The sequence below is a fragment of the Dromiciops gliroides genome, chromosome 4, assembly GCF_019393635.1.
Source record: "Dromiciops gliroides isolate mDroGli1 chromosome 4, mDroGli1.pri, whole genome shotgun sequence".
Lineage (NCBI taxonomy): Eukaryota > Metazoa > Chordata > Mammalia > Microbiotheria > Microbiotheriidae > Dromiciops > Dromiciops gliroides.
Window position 1 is genome coordinate 125,138,672 of NC_057864.1, and position 20,831 is coordinate 125,159,502.

The 20,831-nt window shown below is 35.0% G+C and overlaps 1 protein-coding gene across 3 annotated transcripts in view; it reads right to left on the minus strand.

The window, feature by feature from the left end:
• AIDA (axin interactor, dorsalization associated) overlaps positions 1 to 20,831 on the minus strand; it is a 57,058-nt gene that overhangs the window by 6,354 nt on the left and 29,873 nt on the right. For all 3 annotated transcript variants that reach the window (XM_044001167.1, XM_044001165.1, XM_044001166.1), the window contains exons 3-8: positions 16,143 to 16,196; positions 15,697 to 15,751; positions 8,384 to 8,447; positions 8,126 to 8,232; positions 2,875 to 2,997; positions 908 to 1,030 (exon numbers count right to left, since the gene is read on the minus strand). In XM_044001167.1, the coding sequence (XP_043857102.1) occupies positions 908 to 1,030; positions 2,875 to 2,997; positions 8,126 to 8,232; positions 8,384 to 8,447; positions 15,697 to 15,751; positions 16,143 to 16,196 (526 nt within the window). The remainder of the gene's footprint in view (positions 1 to 907; positions 1,031 to 2,874; positions 2,998 to 8,125; positions 8,233 to 8,383; positions 8,448 to 15,696; positions 15,752 to 16,142; positions 16,197 to 20,831) is intronic.

The window sequence follows — 20,831 nt, forward strand, 5'->3', positions numbered from 1 at the left end:
GTTAGGGTTAAAGGAGTCACAAAAATAAAATCACAAAGCCTGGGAGTGTGAGGGGATTCAAACTCTGAATACAGTTTTACTTTTAGCATCTTGTGAGTTACGTCATCAAGGACACAGAGGTGTGTTAAAACGGAAAAGTTATAAGCACATGAAAATTTCCCCTGCTTGCAAAACAATTACAGTTTTCAAGGAAATATCTACATAGTACACAAGGAAAAGCACATTTTATTAACAGTTCTCATTCACATGACATATTTCAACCTGAAATTCATTTGGTAAGACCTTATTATTAAGCATCCATTCTGCTAACATTCTTTCAAACAGCACTCCTGAATGTTCACCTCAACACCAAATGGAGAAAGAAAACATCAAATATTTTCAGGAAAGATTTTTCATAGATTCTAAGTGCTCTTCAAAGGTCAGAAATGACCTGGCACATTGATTGCATTCCATTTTATTTCCTCCAAAGAACGGAGGTTTGAGAAACTATAGTTAGGATGTGACTCTCAGAAGACAGAGATTTCAAAACCTTTTGAGGGGGATATTCTAAGAATCACAAGGTCAAAGCCATAGAAAAGTATCAAGTTCTCAAGCATTCTTTAACTGATAAATATAATTTTACCACATTATACTTTTTCAAAGATTTTATTTTGCCCTCTATTCCCCTTGACAACTAATTAGGAATTATAGTACCCTCCTTTCTATGTGTTAAATTTAGGAGGGAAAGTGATTTCAACTCTATGTGGTGGCTTTGTTATTAAGTAGCACCCCCGGTTCATTATGATAAGAAAAACCAAAAGGAAGTTTGTTTCTAAAGCAAGTTTTTCTTAATTACACAACTGGGTAATATAGTCATATAATACCTACGTATCTCTGATACCGTTTCTTACTCTTTAATGCTACAAACCTTTGGTTAATTTTTCGATGTGTTTCTGAAGTTCGATGTCCACATTAAAGTGAACATATGTATCCTCCTTCCTTGAAGCCACAGGAGTATCTTGCACAGGGGTTAAATCTATGCCATTCAGATCTATAGAAAAAGAAAGTTTCTACCATGAATCATGAATACCTAAATATAAAAAACAAGTAGACCATGAAATCACTTAAGTTATACCTCTCATTTTGTCATCATACAAATGTAATCATTAAATGATTGTAAAGTTTTCCCAGAAGCAATAATTTTCCTTTTTGTATGTGTCCTTAATGAATACCTATCATCTTTTTTTTTTTTAAACCAGAGAGCAAAGCACCAGGAGATAATGACTAAAACACAAGAGAATTCAAAGTGAAAATTCAGAGACAAAAACCTAATTACAGATCAGATTCCATTACTGTGAAACTCCAAAGTGATATACAAGTTCTTTCATTATATTGTACTTCCATTTTACTAAGTACTTCCTGAAATGGGTCTTTAGGTAGGTCATGGAATCATAATTATTAACAAAAAAAAAAAGAATTATTAAGTGCCTATTATGTATAAGGCACTTAATGAAGTGTGCACTATATTTGCTGTAATCAAATCTGACCGATAACAAAAAAGTGGTGCAACAAATGTAGATTGTAGCTTTTATCTTCCAGATACAGTGTTCCATTGGCTTAATTATTTTTGCACACTTAAGTACTTCTATGGTTTCTTTACAAGTCTATGTTCTGAAACAACATATAATTCATTGCATTTGGCAATTTGAGTCCATGAAGGTCTTAGGACCAAGCAGTAGGAATGTTTCATGGCACAACCAAGTGACAATGGCAGAGGCTTGGTGACATTTACATTTAATTTTATAATTGTTAAAAGTATCCATTTCTTAACATGACTCTATAAAGCAGTCTTATAAGTGATTTTTTAAAAAACTACAATATATTTCTAATGGAACATGTATTTGATGGCACTTAGCACTGTTAGCTTCATGTAACATGTATTTAACAATTCAAGTAACAGTATTTAACAGCATATCTTCCCCCCATTCCCATTTAATGCCACAGATTAAGTTAAATCTGTCCCTGTGATTTGACCAAACTTAGGGGGCAGTCAAATAGGCAACTTGTACTAATCATGTAGTCTTATTGGATAAGACATAAAGTAGGTTCATAGTTATTTTTAGTAATTAGTTGATGAAAATTGAAGTGCTATGTAAAAGTTTAACAACAAAAAGTCCAATTCTAGATCTCTACTCAGTCAAAAATGAAAATAAAACTGTCTACAAGAAACAACTCAATAGAAGAAAATTCCTAAAAATAATCATGTTTAATAACCATGGCAACATAGTTAAGGATAACAAATATTTCACTTTTTCAGTGTCCCACAGGATTACATTCAGGATATGGATGTTTGTGGGTGTATCCATGTTTTTTCCATCTGCACTGGTGATTCATCAAAGATCCAATTCTCAGCTACCTCTACAGATCTCTCCCATGCAAAGAGTTCCCTTGGAAATGAAAGGGAGTGCCTATAGCAGGAAGGTCAGGGGAAATGGAGAGTACTTGATTTTGTATCAAAAGGGTCAGACCCTTCAAATGTGTAGTGAATTAACTCATTCCTTCAAAGAAATAATGCTTAATGACCACCTTGGATGGAAATACTAGAGTTAAAATAGACACATTTTAGGAAAACCCCAAAAGCAGTGTTGTACATCGTTTATTTTATAAACGGGCAAGTGCTTTTGGCATATCCCTCTCAATTTGGGGGGGTGGGTAATAAAGGAGAGGGGAGGGAGATGATGAATGGAGATCTATTCCCAGTTATCCTGTCTCACTATAGAGAGAACCAAAATGAGTTTGTCACAGATACATGACAAAAAAATGTCAATGGCTTGACCACAAGAAGCAGTACTATAAAATGCATCAGAGACAGAATGTAGAAATAGAGCTATTTACCCTTTACACTAACTGTAATATAGGGATCAATGCACTGCCCAGCATCTTTCAGACCAATTTTCTCAATTTTGATAGTGAGTAACGTCATTCCTGGTTCAGATGGCAACCTTGGTAATAAAGTACCTGGTAACAAAGAAACAGCAATAAACATTAACCCTACCAATAATTTTAACGTAGGTATTTAAAAGAACATAGAGAAGACATGGCCCTGGCTCTCACATAGTTAAATAAACTATTTCTCTCTAAAAACCTCATTAACATGGCAAGATGATTTTCAAATTCTTTAATATCTAGGGGGGATAAAGTTGCCCTAGATCTAAAGATTCCTACTTCAGTGCTGAAAGCTCAGTACTAAACGATATTAACAATTCAAAGTTTATCATTTAAAGAATTTAAATCACACAGGAAATATCTATCTGTTGCCCCAAAATAAGTGTAATTTAGAAAATATGTTAATAGTTTATTAGGAGGGGGGCAGCTAGATGGCGCCGTGGATAAGGCACTGGCCCTGGATTCAGGAGTACCTGAGTTCAAATCCGGCCTCTGACACTTAACACTTACTAGCTGTGTGACCCTGGGCAAGTCACTTAACCCCAACCGCCTCACCAAAAAACAAACAAACAAAAAATAGTTTATTAGGAGGAACCAGTAATAGTCTTTTAAAATTTGAATGGAATTCAAATGTTTGGGAATCTGAGAAACTGAATATGATGACCAAATTGCCTAATGAAAATTACAAAAATCATTTCCAATTTAACATCATAAAACAAAGGAGGGGGGACAATTATAGTTATAGAAAATCAACTGTTTAGAAAAAAGAAATGTATGCCAATTCTCATTCCTTTCTACATCCAGTCCCGCATATTTTTTCCCATACATCAGTAAGAATTAGCAATAAGGACAAAGCATATCTCAAGGAGGGCTGGGGGGCAAGAAGGTCCAAACTGACTGCAATCTTTGTCTAGCTGGCAATTTAGAGTTCAAAAATTGCAACACCCTCAGTTACCACAAGAGAGTATTTCCTTCATCCTAATAAGCAATGTCTAAAGTTCTACTCCCAACAACTGTTGCTAATGTTAGTAAAAAACAGCAGAAGACAAGAGTTGTTTTCTTGACCTTATTAAAGTAAGGAGATGACCTTGGATTCTGGAAAGCTATGTAAACAAAGCTCAAGATTCCTTTATCCCATAAACATGTATCTAGGACAAAATTGTTTTTAATTAAGAGCAGGTAAAATAAAAACGTCATTCTTTCTACTTTTTAATCCACTACTTACAAAGTTTTGTTCCCCACTAAAAGCCTACTCTGGGGTTTTGTTATAAGATCATAACCTCAGTTTTTGAGGATAAAGGGACCTTTCCCTTAAAGGAGAACTATATAGCTGGGACCCCATTCATACAAAACTCCATATACCCCTGAAACATAAACCCATGTATAAAGACTGTAAAAACCATAGAATCAAATATAGATGCTGAGGTCAAGAAACTCATCCAAGGGCACAGCTAGTAAGTAAGCAGAACTAGAATCTGAATCTAGGCATCTCAATTTCAGCACTTTCCCAGGCAGTTTCTTTCTCCATGGTTAAGCAAAGTGTAATTCTTTCTTTTTCTGTTTTGTATTTCCCAAGGCACTAAACTCTGATGCATATATGACTCTAAATAATCTATTTCTTCAATTACTATGAATTAGCATTTGACCTTACTGAAGAAGCAAAAGCACCAACTAGTGGCGAAAAGGGCAACTTCTCTAACAGTTTAGAGGACTGCATCAAGATAATAAAAGAGAACTTCCTGGTCAGTTAAGTGAGAAAGTTCACCAATAAAAGGCTGAAATTTTAAAAGCTACAGTTGGAGGATAAATGTAGAATCTGTGTAAATGAGTAACATAACAAGAACACATAATCTGACCATAATATTCTAGTATGAATTAGTAATTCCTACAGTCCCCACTATTATACTGACTGTTCCACTACTTTGGCAATCATCACATTTTGTATTTCTATTTATCTCTTTGGTGTATGACTCCATCTAAAATAAATGAGATAATATATATAAAATGACTACAAGTCTTAAAAATCTACATCAATGCTAGCTATCACAAGCTCTTTGAAACTAGATGCCTTGTCATATACCCCATGGAAGATTTATGGCAGGTCAAGGAAAAGAATCACACAGGATGTCCAAAAAAAGTAAAAGTAAAACAAAAATGGTATTATACCCTCAAGTACATAATCTCTTTACCCACCTTCTCTAAGTGTCTTGCAACTCAAGTGCCAAACACTATCCAGTAGTACTGCCCTTCAAAGGCACCAAAATTATCTACAATGTTACCTTTCTCCAGTTAATTTGATTTTCCTTTCGTGTGTGTGTGTGTGTGTGTGTGTGTGTGTGTGTGTGTGTGTACAGAATAAGAGAACACTACATTTGACAGTGAATGAAATGCCAAAGACCATTTCTAGCTAAGCATTCCATTATAAAAGATTTCACTAATCAATCCATCAACAAGTACAAGCTCATTACTATGTGCCAGGCAATGGATACAAATACAAAAAAATGAAAAAGACTCCTCCCTCCTTGCAAGAAGCTCATGTTCTAATGGGGGAGACAAGTAGATATAAAAGTGTGTACAAAATATGTATAAAAAGAATAAATACAAAGTAGTTAAATTATAAGGTGGTAGAAGAGGAAAAGAACTAGCAAATGGGGAGATTAAGGAAGGCTTCATAATTGGTGATGCTTGAGCAGCAACCTCAAGAAAGGATGAGATTTCATGAGGCAGATGTAAGGAAGGAAATCCATTTCACACATGGAACAATGGCCAGTACAAAAGGGTATGAACACTCTTGGATATTAAGTTATATCTCAATTGGTGCTCCTTCAGCTAAGGAAGGAAGAAAGAAGGAAATAAACATTATGGTTCTACTATGTGCCAGGCACTGTGCTAAGCACTTTACAAATACTGTCTTCTTTGACCCTCACAACTACATTGGGAGGTAGGTGATATTATTACCCCCATTTGACAGTTGAGGAAACTGAGGCAGAAAGAATTTAAATGACTTGCCCAGATTCAAACAGCTAATAAGTTTCTGGAGCCAAATCTGAACTCAGTTTTCCAGACTCCAAGCCCAGCACCCTTACAGTGCCACCTAGCTGTCCCTGAAACCAATCTACCTACATACAACTGTTCATTAATATTAAGTGGATCAAAACTGCTTACTAACCCCTCTCATACCAAACAACTAGAAAATAAAATTTCACTTTCACAAATTAAGGCTGTAGGGAATCACCTAAATGTGAACTTTCCCCAACAATAAATTTCTTAAACCATTCATGACTGCCACCTAGAATTTACGTAAAGTCCATATTTCAGAACACTCATATGGAGTTGATGACCTCCTGGCGTTTAATAACCTTTAGACAAATCAGAACAGTCCATCTATTTGATGGTTTTAAAGCATCAGAACTGAAATTAGTCATTCCAAAAGTATTGTGGTTTTAATGAAAGTTTAGTCACAACTGTAAGAATTAGTCTGCCACTGAGTTTGCAGATACAGCCTCTAAGTCTTTGTCAATGGATTTTTCCTTTTCTTTCTTTTTTTTTTTTTTAGTGAGGCAATTGGGGTTAAGTGACTTGCCCAGGGTCACACAGCTAGTAAGTGTTAAGTGTCTGAGGCCGGATTTGAACTCAGGTACTCCTGACTCCAGGGCCGGTGCTCTATCCACTGGGCTACCTAGCTGCCCCTGTCGATGGATTTTTAGCATGATTTTTTTAAAAAAGAAAAATTTCCTGTGCTTTGAAGATCCTTTAAAAGTTAGTGTTATCTTTCTATTTTCAGAATAAACACGACTTTATAAATGATTATGAAAAGAATGGTCCTGAAAGGCAATCCCAAGTCACAAAGATAGCTTATTTGTTTCTAACACTTCCCTCACACTTCTGAAAAGTACTTCCCTACTTTTCATATAAGTCACAAAAGGAATCAGATAATTGTTATTCTCAACTACATTTTTTTTTTGCGGGGCAATGGGGGTTAAGTGACTTGCCCAGGGTCACACAGCTAGTGTCAACTACATATTTTTAGAAATTTTACTGTTGTCTTCAGGTATTTATTGCAGTCTTATTCCAACATACAGAGTTCTCTTCTGTAACCAAGAGGTCAGCAAAATTGACTGCCTTGGCAATGGACTCTGATAGCACATACAACACTGCAAACCTGCAGACCTTCGTGCTACAAAGGAAAAGGGGCTATGCTTAAATACTGCAATAACACATCATAGAAAAACCCTACATTATTATTTAATCTCTCATAAAATCATGAGCTCACAGTAAGAGAACAGGTAGCATCTTCATTTGAGCACCTGGGATCCAAAACATGAATTCAAATCATTTCTTTCTCATTACTGTCATTTGCTCCAGGTTTCTCCATTGATAAGTATTTTGAGCAAGGAAACTATCAGATTAAGTGGGCATTCCTAAAACTTGAAACCACAATGATTACAGCATGTGGTTTGAGGAGGAAACAGAAATTTCAAGCCAGCAAAAGAAGTTGCCTACCCCACCTCACTCCTTTTGCAAAAGCAAGATTGTTTACACTCTTTCATTATAAAACACATCAGAAGTAATGTAGCAAATAAATCTAGGAGTACTGCATTAAGAACCCTGAAACCTTCATTGTATTAACAAAAATTCTACTGCCTTAAAAAAATACTGTATCATTGAATACTGTTCCACTTTCTGAGGCTAACTAGATATATGAAGTGAACTGTACAAAGAGAGAAAAACAGGGTGTGGTGAGATGGTTGGGGGCCAGGAGGAAAAAGGCAAGGACACATCCCAGCCTGCCAAGGAAGATAAAAGGCCTGGCTGACTGCAGAAAAGGAAGAGAAACATGGAGTTCCCCAACCTAAGCATGTAAAAAAAAAAATTCTCTCTCATAAGACATGAGTCTCATCCAATTTGTCCGAGCCTAGAGTTAGTTAATTATTGATCTCATGTGCTTAACGATTACTTAAAAACATGCTAGGTAAATAATAAATGGAAAGCACTTTGCAACCTTGAGGCACTATAAGAATGTGAGCTATTCTGATGCTATTTTCAGAGACTGATACAGGACAGTAACTACTTTACACATGATCATGAAAACCTGCTCAAGAAGTTTTACTCCCTTCTTGAAAAAACTAGGAGAAAAGCTCCATATTTCTTGATCTTAAATAAAAACAAATACATCATTCTTTTAATTGATGAATCCTACCTGGAACTCTAGCAGGGAAGGAGTCTGGAGACCCTGCTCCAGCACCACCCTCTTCATCATCATCCTCAAATTCCAAATTCTCTTCTTCACCAGGTGCTAAAATTCTTCTATATATAAAAGGAAATAATGAGTTACGCAAACAATATGATTCTAAGTCACTTATTTCCCAAGGTACTACTCATGTGAATATAAAAATATCCTCAGAAATATAGATACAACACTGGAGTTGAAATGATGTTTTTTTGTTTTTTTTCTTACCTTAATGGGACAGGCTGAACATCAAAGGGGAATTCCTTATTATAAGTAAGAATATTCTTTAGAACTGTAAGGAAAAACATTAAAAAATGAGTTCTTTCATGAAACTAGAACCAAGAAATAAATGTGTCTTACAGTGAATTTTCAAAACTAGTTCATATTGAACATGTATATTTTTGAAATAATTAATCAACCACACCATAATCCCTGTACCATTATTATATATTCTGCAAATGAAAGGCTAAAACAAGGAATAAATTTTCAGCTTGTTCCATATGCCACAAACCCTTGGATTCTGCCAGACTCCCACAGAAATTAAACTCCAAAGATTCAGAGACCTTACAGAAAACTACCATCCCCATTCATAGTCAAATTGAGACTGACATCAAGAACTGATGAAGCAGAATCAAGGGGGAAATGGTTTCAGGACTTTGCTTTCAAAGGTCTATGACTACATATTGCCTTATGTCATCCATAGATGCTTGTCTATTCTTAGCATGAAGTGACAAACACACTGAATTGGATTTTAGGAGAGCTGAGTTTGGTTCTTGCTTCTACTACAAGGCATGTGACCCTAGTCAAGTCACTTCTTGTAAGAAAATAATAGGCTTTGCCAATGCCCAAAGGCCCCAGCTGGGATTGATTTGGACTGATTGGATAGACTGAGATTGACTGACTTCACTGATTAATGAACTTAAAGTTAATTCAATTGAAACCACACCTGACTGACTCTGAAGAGGGTGTGTTCTCAGAGACTGCAGACTCTGAACTCAACACAGGACCACCCTCAAGTCCAGCGAACCAATGGATTTGGGTGATGCTAGCCAATTAGCCTGAAGCAGTGTGGAAGGACCGCCTCTCCTTGGGATGGAGAGGAAGCTTGCTCTTTCAGTTCGTCTCTCAAACAGGCTGTTGGTGGCAGAGAACTCTTAGAAGAAGGCCGGGGTGAACTCTTATCTCTCCTCTAGGGTAGATAGGCTTTTTCTTAGCTTTCTGACCCAATTGTTCTCTTTTTCTCTAATAAATGCTTAATGACAAAACCTGGTGCTGAAGCTTCTAATTTATAATTAAATACTAGCTAGCTTTCCCTGTACTTGGGACAGGAATAAGGCGACCACACATTAAATTTTTTTTTTGAATGAGTTTTTTTTTCTTTCTTTTTTTTTTGGTGGGGCAATGAGGGTTAAGTGACTTGCCCAGGGTCACACAGCTAGTAAATGTCAAGTGTCTGAGGCTGGATTTGAACTCAGGTCCTCCTGAATCCAGGACTGGTGCTTTATCCACTGTGCCACCTAGCTGCCCCCCCACACATTAAATTTTAAATGTCACACTTCACTTTTCTGAACCTCAGTTTCCTTATCTGTAAAATTAAAGGTTGGCTCAGCTGTATTCTAGGGTCTCTTCCAACTCAAATATGCACTATAAATCCTTTTGATATTCTTTTTAGTGAAGTCCCATGTCTGAAAGGTAAATGCTATCATCCTGAAATTTCTTTAATTATAAGAGTTATAATACTTGTATATACAATAAATTTATGATAATGTCGCTACAATGGAATTTTCTTTAATGGTATAGCTACAATATTGTATCTATAATACTACTGCTATCTTTAAAAGGAAGTTAGCAAATAATGTTAAAATACAACTTCTTTTATCTACTTTCTGTCTGTCTAAATCTCTAGTTTGCTATTCTGTTGTAATGTTTCTATAGCCCCTTTCCCTATAAAGGATACATGATATATAAATGCTTTTTCATAAATTTTAAATGTCCCTGATGTCTTTCCACCAGAATTAAATGTAGGAGGGTAGTTTCCCCATTTTTATTTTCCATAGCTTGTTGAATAGCCCCAGGGCAACCCAAGAGGCTCCTATGACTTTCTAGTTGATCTTGGACTTCCCAACTTTGTGGTTTCTTCAAATTTAGAGCCAAATCAGGTATGCTATGTTTAATGTCTGAAAACAGAAAATCATTGGTGCTATAGGATGAAGTTAGTCATAATTTTAAAAAAAATAACTGTAGACATTTAATAAAAATCTCAGTATGGAAAAGTACTTCCCCTAATTCCTTCAGTTTTTAGGATACAAGAGAGGTGAAAGTCCCAAGACTTGGGATTGGTTCATCTGAATCATGTCTATTTCCTGAGTGTGCCAGATCCATATTAGGTATATTTCTGTTTTAAATGAATACCACTATAATATCCAGTTCTATAAAATAAAATTTCCATTTTCTTGCTAAGAGTTTGCAATAAACAATGTGGTTACAATAAATCATGTTGAAAAATAAATTATGTATAACAAATGTGTTCACAAGACCCATTCCCTTAGCAATCTAAGGACTTAAAGACTATATTTTCTTTCAGATAAGGTGTTTCTATATAGTATCTGTGTGCTAATATTGTACAATATTAAATATCTTAATAAAATTTGAAATACTGTTTTAATAGAGTAGTTTCATCTTTCTTTCCTTTGAGTTGTAAAGAAAGCCCCCCAAAATTGGTGCTTGAATTGTTGAAAGCTATTTCAAAAAAGGTCTCTTGCTAGCTCAAGGTGGAGACAAAATGAAATTCTGAGTTGCTATATGGAAATTTTAGTTTTTACCTTTACACACCTCTTTCCCCATAGGATGCAAACAACAAAGAACATTTTAACCCAAACAAAATTTATAAAATATTACTACAACACTTTTGAAAACCACATCAAATATTAAGACTCTCTTGAATTCAAATACAGTTATATCAGAGCATAGCAGGAGTATCTGAGAGGCAATGTTGCATGTTGGAAAGAACACTTTTTCTAGAATCAGAGGACCTAGGTTCAAATTCCTCTGATGGTTACTACTTGTGTTCTCTTGGACAAGTCACTTCTCTTTCCTGGGCCTCAGTTCCCTTCTCCCCAAAATGAGAGAGGTGGACTAGGTGGCCTTTGAGGTCCCCTCAAGGTTCAGACCTATGATCCTAACTGTCACAGATATCACTACTTTGGGATAGGCAAAGTATCTCATTATTCTTCCAAAATGGCTTCCCGTAATCAATGTTAACTAGTTAAAGGTATACAAGATTTTATTTCACAAAAACAAAATTTCAAGAACCCTCATTTAACTCTTCAGTATACTTTAGTACTATGTTTCCATTTTAACGGCAGGAATTCTGACAACCCTTCAAGTTGGTTAAAAAGGGAGTCCGCCTATCCTATGTATTTCCACCTATCCTGATAGCTTGAGAAAGTTACAGTAGTTATCAATATTGCTTCAGGATACTTTAGACACTGGGAAAACCACAGAGGGTTACTATAATATGGATGGCATTAGGAGAAGCAAGAAGTAGAGTATTATTTAGTGACTAGCTGGTCCTTTTACTTTATCTGACAGACTTCAGACCTCAGAAAAGCAGGCAGAGAAAACATCTAAATTTATTCTACTAATAAAAAATTAAGCACTCACAGCATGCTATCACAGAACATATACCCTGATCTCTTGAAGCTTACATCCTAAAAAAAGACAGACAAACACACAAATATAAATAACATGGCTAGTTTTGTTGGAAAGGACTATATGGTTGGTTTGTTTAGTTTTATGACAAGGCAGGACGGGTTACCCAACTTCTCTGAGTGGCTATGAGTAAAAATCCCCTGAAGACTGATTAAAAAAAAGGGAAATCACAGGTAGGAGTTGGACCAATTAATCTCTGATGTCTCTTCCAACACTTAAAATGTTAGAATTACAATAACAGAGGTAGATCAGAAAACAAGTCAGTCATTTAGGAGTAATACAAGAAAAGTATATTATTAATGTTTTCATATCCCAGATGCTTGAAGTATTGAAGAACAAGAAATTTTTGATATCTTTTAAGAAGAATCTATCAAAAAGATTTGAAGTTAATATTACTCATTAACTTTCCATTTCTAAATTCTTAGGCTTATCCAGATGCCTAACTGGTTGACTATTGTGCTCTTTGTTCTAAAAAGAATTGATGCAACCTAGTTATGCACCAATAAGCAGAGAATGCAAGACTCGGGTAAAATAATTAAAATCTTTTAACTATTAGCTAACTTAACAAATCCCAAACCACATCTATTATGTGGAGGATCAAAGAGTGCAACTTTATATACCCTTTAAAATGTCAATTAAGAACCAGGTAGATGCAGAAATCAAATTCAAAATCTTTATATAAAATTCAAGACCTGCTAATCTGAATGCCCTTAAGTCACCCAAGCTATATAATTTGGTCCTTTCTTCCCACAAAAAAAGATTATGACTGATTCTTGTTAATGTAGCAACAGTGGAATATGCTAAGGTACTCGGATAAAGATCCGTGCACCTGATATGTTTGAAATGATATAAAAGAAAAAATTGTCCAAAGATTGAGCTCAAGCAATCATAATGGAAAAGTTATGAGGGGGGGGTAGAATGGGAAAAAAATCTCAGAAAGAGGAAAAGTATAAGCATATTCTTCTAGCAAAATGAGAAAAACTTTTTTCAAAACAAGAAAAAAAGACAGTCCTATTAAAATGACAAAATAATTGAAAGGACTGGGGAACCCTGATATAGTTTACATATAGAAACCCATGCTTCCCTATGGTGAAAATTAAGTTGACTAAATTAGTAGATCATAAAGTATAATTATAAAGAGAATTAAAATAATTCATTAAAGATTAACGATCTCACTATAGGTGAATATTAGACTTTTTTTAAAAAAAGAACACAAATGGCAACTAGTCAATGAATAACAGAGGAAACTATAATAGTTTCTGTTTTGGATTCTCTCATTTTTCTGTCTTGAAAACAATAATGTGCCACATCTCTCTCACATATCCTAATGTACTATAGGAAAACTAGGTGGCACAGGATTACGGTTAACTTGGCAGTCAGGAAGAGCTGCATTCAAATCCTGCCTCAGATACCTACTATCTATGTGACCCTGGAGAAGTTATTTAACCTCTGTCAGCCTCAGTTTCCCCATTTGCAAAATGGGGATAACAGTAGCAATAACTTCCTAGGTTGCTGTAGGTATCATCACATAAAAGTACTTTGCAAACCTTAAAATGGGCAACGTAAATGATAGCAAATATTATTCACAAACATAATCAGATATGACTTTCCACTGAAATAAAATTCCAGTATTTATGGGGCTGACAAAAATATTTTTTGCTTATACTATTATACTATACTTTTCCCCAGAGTAATTAATACTTTGTCCCTCCCCTCCCTTTCATTTTAGCCTTACTGATTTTAAAATTACTTTTAAAACTATAAGAAAACATTCAATTTCAGTTCAGACACATTTTAATATGGGAAATTAAGAATCAAAATAAATGAAAACGTAAGCTTTATGTGATAGATTTTAACCTCAAGAGAGCTAGGATTATATTTGCTATTTTAAAATAATAGAACCATGTTGATTAAAATAAAATTTCTATCAGTTATATAAAGTAATCTGCCACTAAAATGACTTCATTTTTATATTTCTTGCCATCCTCAGAAGGAAACTATTCTGAAGAGAAATAAAAACACCCAAATCATAGCAAATCTGCTACATGCCTCCACTAATCTGGCACCCACCTAAAATAACAGCCAACAGATATGCCCCAAACTGCCAAATGAACGATGTCCTCTTTTTACTTGATAAACATATTTAATTTGTAATTCAAATCCTATTGCTACCACCAGAAATAATATACTCTTGTCCATGGCCGTTATGCTATTACATCAGAAACTGCAAAAGCCCAAATAGCCTATCCTTAGTTCTTATGTGGTGAAATGCATGTTAAGCCTCTCAAGTGAGGCAGTTAAAACAAACTCATAGAGCTATGATGGAAAGAGTAGGAGACCTGGGTTCTAATTAGGATCCTGGCAAGTCACTTAATCTTTTAGGGTTTCATTTTCTTCAGTTCTAAAATTAAGAATTTTGAATCCATGACCTCTTAGGTCCTTCCTATACAGAGAGGCAAAATAAGGTGGAGGAAAAAATACTTGGTTTGGAGTCAGAGAGCCTATGTTTGAAGATTATCTTTGCCATTTGCTACCTGTGTACATGACCTTGGGTAAGTTATTGAACCTCTCTGGGCCCATTTCCTTATATGCACATTGGACTATATGTGACTTCTAAGGTCCCTTCTGGCTCTAATTGTATGATTTCTTGCAGCTCTAAAATTAGGATTCTGTAGACATTTATAATTTTGACTTAACAGATGGATAAAGGTAAGGAACTGTGCTTATGCATAAACATTTTCAAGATAGGACATTTTGCCTTACTGAAAAAGAAAAAAAAGTCTTGGCTGGTTTTTAGTCTTATCTTTAATTAGTGTGGTTGTGTTTATGTGGGCCAACATTTATCCTAACAAATATTTGTTGCAACCAACAAGATTATTTGGCAACAACCTTAATGATAAAAATTTATAATGCAAATCCTTTCTTCTAGGAGAGAAAAGGTTTCAGAAGACAAAATAGGGTTTGGACAGTAAACATTTACATTTCCTTAAAAGTATCATCAAACTGTAATAACATAAAGAAAAACAATAAAGACTTTCAGATGACTAATGGTGAAATATCCTCCTGTCTCTAGGCACTAGAGAGGTAGCAGACTAGAGGTATAGAATAAAATATATTTTCAACATCAGCAACATCTTGATTTGCTTTACTTGACTACTCTTTTGTTGCAAGGACATGATCTGGAAGGGAAATCAGTGCTAAGTGACAGTGATTTTTTAAAAAGAACATCACTAAAGTATTATTTTAAGTATCATCAATACACATTTCCACATGCCACGATATATTTTCCAGATGACTCTAAATAAGATATTCTAAGATTGCTAGGTGGCACAGGGTTATCCTTATCGCAATGATTTAAATTTACATAGATCAATGTCTATCAAAAAATAAAATAGCATTTTAAAATCATGCCTTCAAATACTCTCATACTTTCTAATTTCTAATTCTCATCAAGGAGGTCTTTGAGGAGTTTGTATTTTTCTCATAAAACTTTTTTTATATCAATAGTTGTTGACAATTTCTTGGACACTTTTTTTTTTGGGGGGGGGAAGGAGATGAAGGAAAGAATTACTATTTTTTTCCATGTCTGGTATCTTCCCCTCCTTCCAATACCTTATGAACCAAGATAGAAAGGTGCAGTGAAAATGAAATTCAAAGGGATAACAGCTATAAACATTTTAGTATATTAATTACAAGAGTACACAAAGATCAAGCATATTTGTATTTTCATAGACTATAAAATTACCACCCATGCCATTTAATCTTATTTTATTAATCTTACTATCTGAAATAATGTTTAAAGTGTAATAAAATCATATGATTCAACTTACTTGGTTCTAGCTTTTTCAGGTCCTCCAGTTTAAATTCATCTTGAGACTGTGTGGACTAAATAAAAAATATGTATATTATACATTTATTACAAACCTAATTTTTATTCTCTGTACTTTAATCAATGAGAAAAGGCATTGTTTCTTTTTTTGCATTCTGTGTTTCTAATAGGAACTTCTCATATATAAGCTAAAAGCAATCAATTTCTTATTACCAAGAGACAAACTGAGTCACTGTTATCTGGTTTTTTGGAAGCACTTAAAGGTAAAGGAAATGAGAGGGAAAAAAAGTTTTCTATTTTCTCTTGTTTTAAAAACATTAAATCTTCTTGCTAGCCTAACAGAAAAAATCCTGTTACAAAAGTTTCTCTGAAAGAATACAGTCTTTTAGTACGTATGGCAAACATTTAGCAGAATGACAGCTACTGCTCAGGAAGAAATTTGTTTACCTGTAATGCTGCACTTCGTAATTCCAAGCAGGTTGCAATTTTACCAATGGTCTTCTATAAGAAAAAGAAAGAGACATGAATATTAATAATACTAGTATACTCCCACATGGTATTGCTCTAGCCAGAGTTATTATTAATACATTAAACCAAATCCTGCTGTAACCACAATGGTACATTTGTAATATTTTTTCTCATGGAACTAATTGCTCCTGGAAATGTCATTTAAACTATCCTATTTTCTCAGAACAAACTGATTCTTTTTAGGTAGGGTATGCTTGTGCTACAGAACAACTGTGGAATGTTCATTATGTATAATCTAATCTGCATTTACAAGATAAGTGAAATTCCTTTAAAATCATAATTAAGATAAATTTCTAATATCCCAAAAAGTTATACTCAAATAAATAAAAAATGGCTCCTCAATCATGGTCTCATTTTTCATTGTTATTCATGCAACAAATAAACCATGAAGACTGAATCTATGTGCATAGCATTTACAGATAAAATCTGCAACCCTAATCTGACACTTAGTATTGCAGAACAATGAGAATAGTAGTAAGAAGTTTATCTAAGTGACCAATTGGCATGGTTTGACACAGTCAAACCAAATTTTTAGTTTTCATCTCACTTTCATAGGGTTTTGTTTTTGTTTTTCACAAAGCTGGAACAAACCATATTGAAGAGATCACAGATCTATTGAAATATCTATAAGCAGCATAAATGACCAAAGTTCTCCCTAATATCATCTTAACAACCACCACTAAATATACTGAGATACTCAAAATGATGAAGACTGAAAGATAAGGGATTTTTTTTATTTCCTTGCCTTCAGCCTCCCCTTCATTCCAAGTCTTCCCTCCACCAACCCCATATCCAAGGACTGAGGTTTTCAATACTCAACCCATACAGCAGTACTCCCATGACTAATGTCAACTGATTTATTTTTCATTGTCCTCAACCACATATATCCAGGCGGTTCTTTGTTCTACCAAATATATATATTCAGCCCCATTCTCTTCCCTGAACAGCTTTCACCTATTTCTAACTCTCTGCTAGACATATATATCTAGAGATGATCTCAGAATTTTTCCTCTCCTTCATCTACTACACTACCCCCTTTGCATTAGAGCAATCCACCCTACTTGAGTCTCTCACCACCTCCTGTAAAGTGGGCATATTATTCTATAATCCAAAATCTTTTTTAATGGTCAACAATCAGTAAACACAGTATTGTAATTTCTATATTTTTCAGTCGGTTGTATGGTAGTAAAGAATTGGTCATTTGTGGGTATTTCTTGTAAACACACACACACACACACACACACACACACAAAACTTTATTTCTAATTTTCATCGAGGAGGTCTTTGATGATTTCCCTCAGATGCCCCCATGATCTGGAAAATCTGAGTAATGACCTTCCCTTCATACCAGAGAAGTCTGAATTATTATGGTATTACAAGAAAAAATATGTTGATATTATGCAATACTATAAACATATTTTATACATTTCTGAGTTTCTAAACTTTTTCTGTATCTTCTTCAGCTTCTGCAAAACTCCCCCCAAATTTCCATTTAATTTATGCCACCCTGCAACATATTAAAACCACAATGGGGAAAAATCACCAGGTAGAAGGAATAACTGTATGTATGTTGGAGGGAGATGTCCAAACTGGCATAGTTCCCCATACCCTCCAAAATGATTTTCTGCCCTGAGACAACCTGAGATATCATTTTTTAAAATCTTGAACAAGGAAAATATTACAATTTATAAAAATACAATTTGGGTTAACATTCCAGAATTGGAAAGTAACCAAATCATTATTTCATTCCTTCCTAGACCACTCGCCTCAACCCCGGAATAAACAGAGGGAACTCTGCCCTCTCCCTTTGATAGCTATCAGTATCCTTTCTCAATAGCTAGCATTTATAAAGCAAGGTTTGCAAAGCACTTTACAAATATTATCTTATTTGATCCTCACAACAACACCGTGAGATTATTATCCCCATCTTACAGATGAGAAAACTGAGGCCGACCAAAGTTAAGTAACTTGCCCAAGGACACATATCTAGTAAGTGTCTGAATCAGGATTTGAACTCAGGCCTTCCTGACTCCAGGCCTGGAGCCACCTAGTTACCTGTAATGCTTTCTCAATGGAAAGGATGGGTTATGGCATTACTTCCAGTAGATGAGCAAAAAACCTGTCCCAATCACTTCAGGGGTGAGGAAGGCAATGGTGTAAATACATTACTCTTAGTTACAACAGCTGACAACCACATTTAAAGTCATTTTCCTAAAGAGAAGCTTTTTTTTTTTTTTGGCCTCAACTTATTACCAACCTTTCCACGGGGCTGTTGCAAAGATTTTGGAAAGGGTTTTTAAGAGCAGATAAAAATTATTTCTTAGTATTTCTAGAGAAACTAAAAAGGGGATTTTAAAAATATGCTTCCATAGCTGGGTCAAAGGTTATACAGTTTAGTGACTTTTTGTAAAGGGTTGAAACAATTCAGTTTCACCAATAGTATAATAGTTTGCCTGTACTCCCACAACACCTATAACAACTGTTATTTTTCTTTGTCATTTCTGCCAATTTGATGAGTATGAAGTAGAAACAGAATTGCTTTCATTTGCATTTCTCTTATTATTAATGATTTGGAGCATTTCCCCCCAACATGACTCATAGCCTTCTTTTGAGAATTGTCTATTCATATCTACTGTAAGGGGCTAAAATTCTAGCTAGTCTGTCTAAAATATCTAATGAGTGGTCGCCAATAAATTATAAGCTTTAACAAAAGTTTAGACTTTTAAGCATTTATTAAGGAGAATAAGAATTTGGTGAAGAGAGAGAAAGAAGCCTAGATGCCTACATCTATCTATCTATCTGTCTCAGGGAGCACACATTTTAGCTCCACTCTCCACGAGAGTCCTCATGAAAGAAAGTGAGGCACACCTCCTTCATCCCACAAGCCTCCTGTGAAACTGGCAACATCCCATCCACTCACACACACATCTCCAAGCTAATTGGTTGGTAGCCTTGATTGACAGTACCCACAAGCAAATGTCACTTCCTGACACCAAAGAAAGCTGCATGGCTTGCCCTCAGATGCCTTCTCCTCATGGCTGAGCTTTCCTACAGTAACTCTCCAGAAGGTGGCATCATTCTAATCGTTATACTACTGAGAGATGGTGCTTGTTCTTATGTATTTGTATCAATTATCTATAAATCCAGAATATAATACCTGCCCATATTTTTAAAAATATTTAATAAACATTTTTATTTAAGGTCTTGAGTTCCAAATTCTATCCCTCCCTTCCCTCTTTCCTCCCTGAGGCGGTAAGCAATCAGATACAGGTTATACACGTACAATTACATAAAACATTACCATATTAGTCATTTTGCATAAGAAAACTCAAATAAAAGAAAAAAAACACCAAGAGAATTAAAGTGAAAAATAGCATGCTTCAGTCTGTGTTCAATCAATATCAGTTCTTTCTTTGAAGGGGGATAGTATGCTTCATCATTAGTCTTTTCAGATTGTCTTGGATCATTGTATTGCTGAGAATAGTTAAGTCATTCACAGTTCTTCATCAAACAATATTGCTGTCACTGTGCACAATGCACAACATTCTCCTGATTCTGCCCACTTCACTATGTACCAGTTCATACTAGTCTCTCCAGGCCTTTCTAAAATAGTCCTTCTTGTCATTTCTTATAGCACAATAATATTCCATCACCATCATATACCACAGCTTATTTAGCCATTCCTCAATTGATGGGCATTCCTTTGATTTCCAATTCTTAGCCACCACAAAAAGAACTGCTATAAATATTTTTGTACAAATAGGTCTTTTTCTCTTTTTTTGGATGTCTTTGGGATATAGACCTAGCAGTGGTATTGCAGGATCAAAGAGTATGCACAGTTTTATACCCCTTCGCTGCCCATATTTTTAATACTAATAATCTACCAGTGATGATGTATGAGTTATACGATAATGTATTCTCCAAAAATTTTAAATTAAGTGATCTCTTTGAAGGCAATGTGCATGGCTAATGTAAGCAGGCTTTAACTAATAACAAGGAACTAAAAAGAAGTAGAATGTTAAGAATATCAAGTCAACAAGTATATATTAAGTACCTAATATATACCAGGTACTGTGCTATGTATAGATTACAAAGAAAAGCAAAATAAAAGCCTCTACTCTCAAGGAGCTTAGAGGAGCTAATAGGGGTGACAACATGCAAAGAACTATGTACAGGTAATATATAGTGAAGCTAAGTTGGGCATAGCCACAGAGGGAAGGCACTAGCATTAAGTCATCAAAGAAATGCATTCTTGAAAAAAAATCAATCAATAAACATTATTAAGTACCTACTATGAATCAGGCACTATGCTAAGCAATGGGGATATAAAAAGAGGCAAAAGACAGTTCCTGCCATTCAGGAGCTCATAATCTAATGGGGAATATAACAAGCAAATAAATGTGTACAAACAAGCTATATATAAGAGAAATAGGAATGGGGCAGCTAGGTGGTGCAGTGGATAAAGCACCGGCCCTGGATTCAAGAGGACCTGATTTCAAATCCGGCCTCAGACACTTGACATAGTAACTGTGTGACCCTGGGCAAGTCACTTAACTCTCATTGCTCCACCAAAAAAAAAAAAAAAAGAAGAAGAAGAAGAAAAGAAAA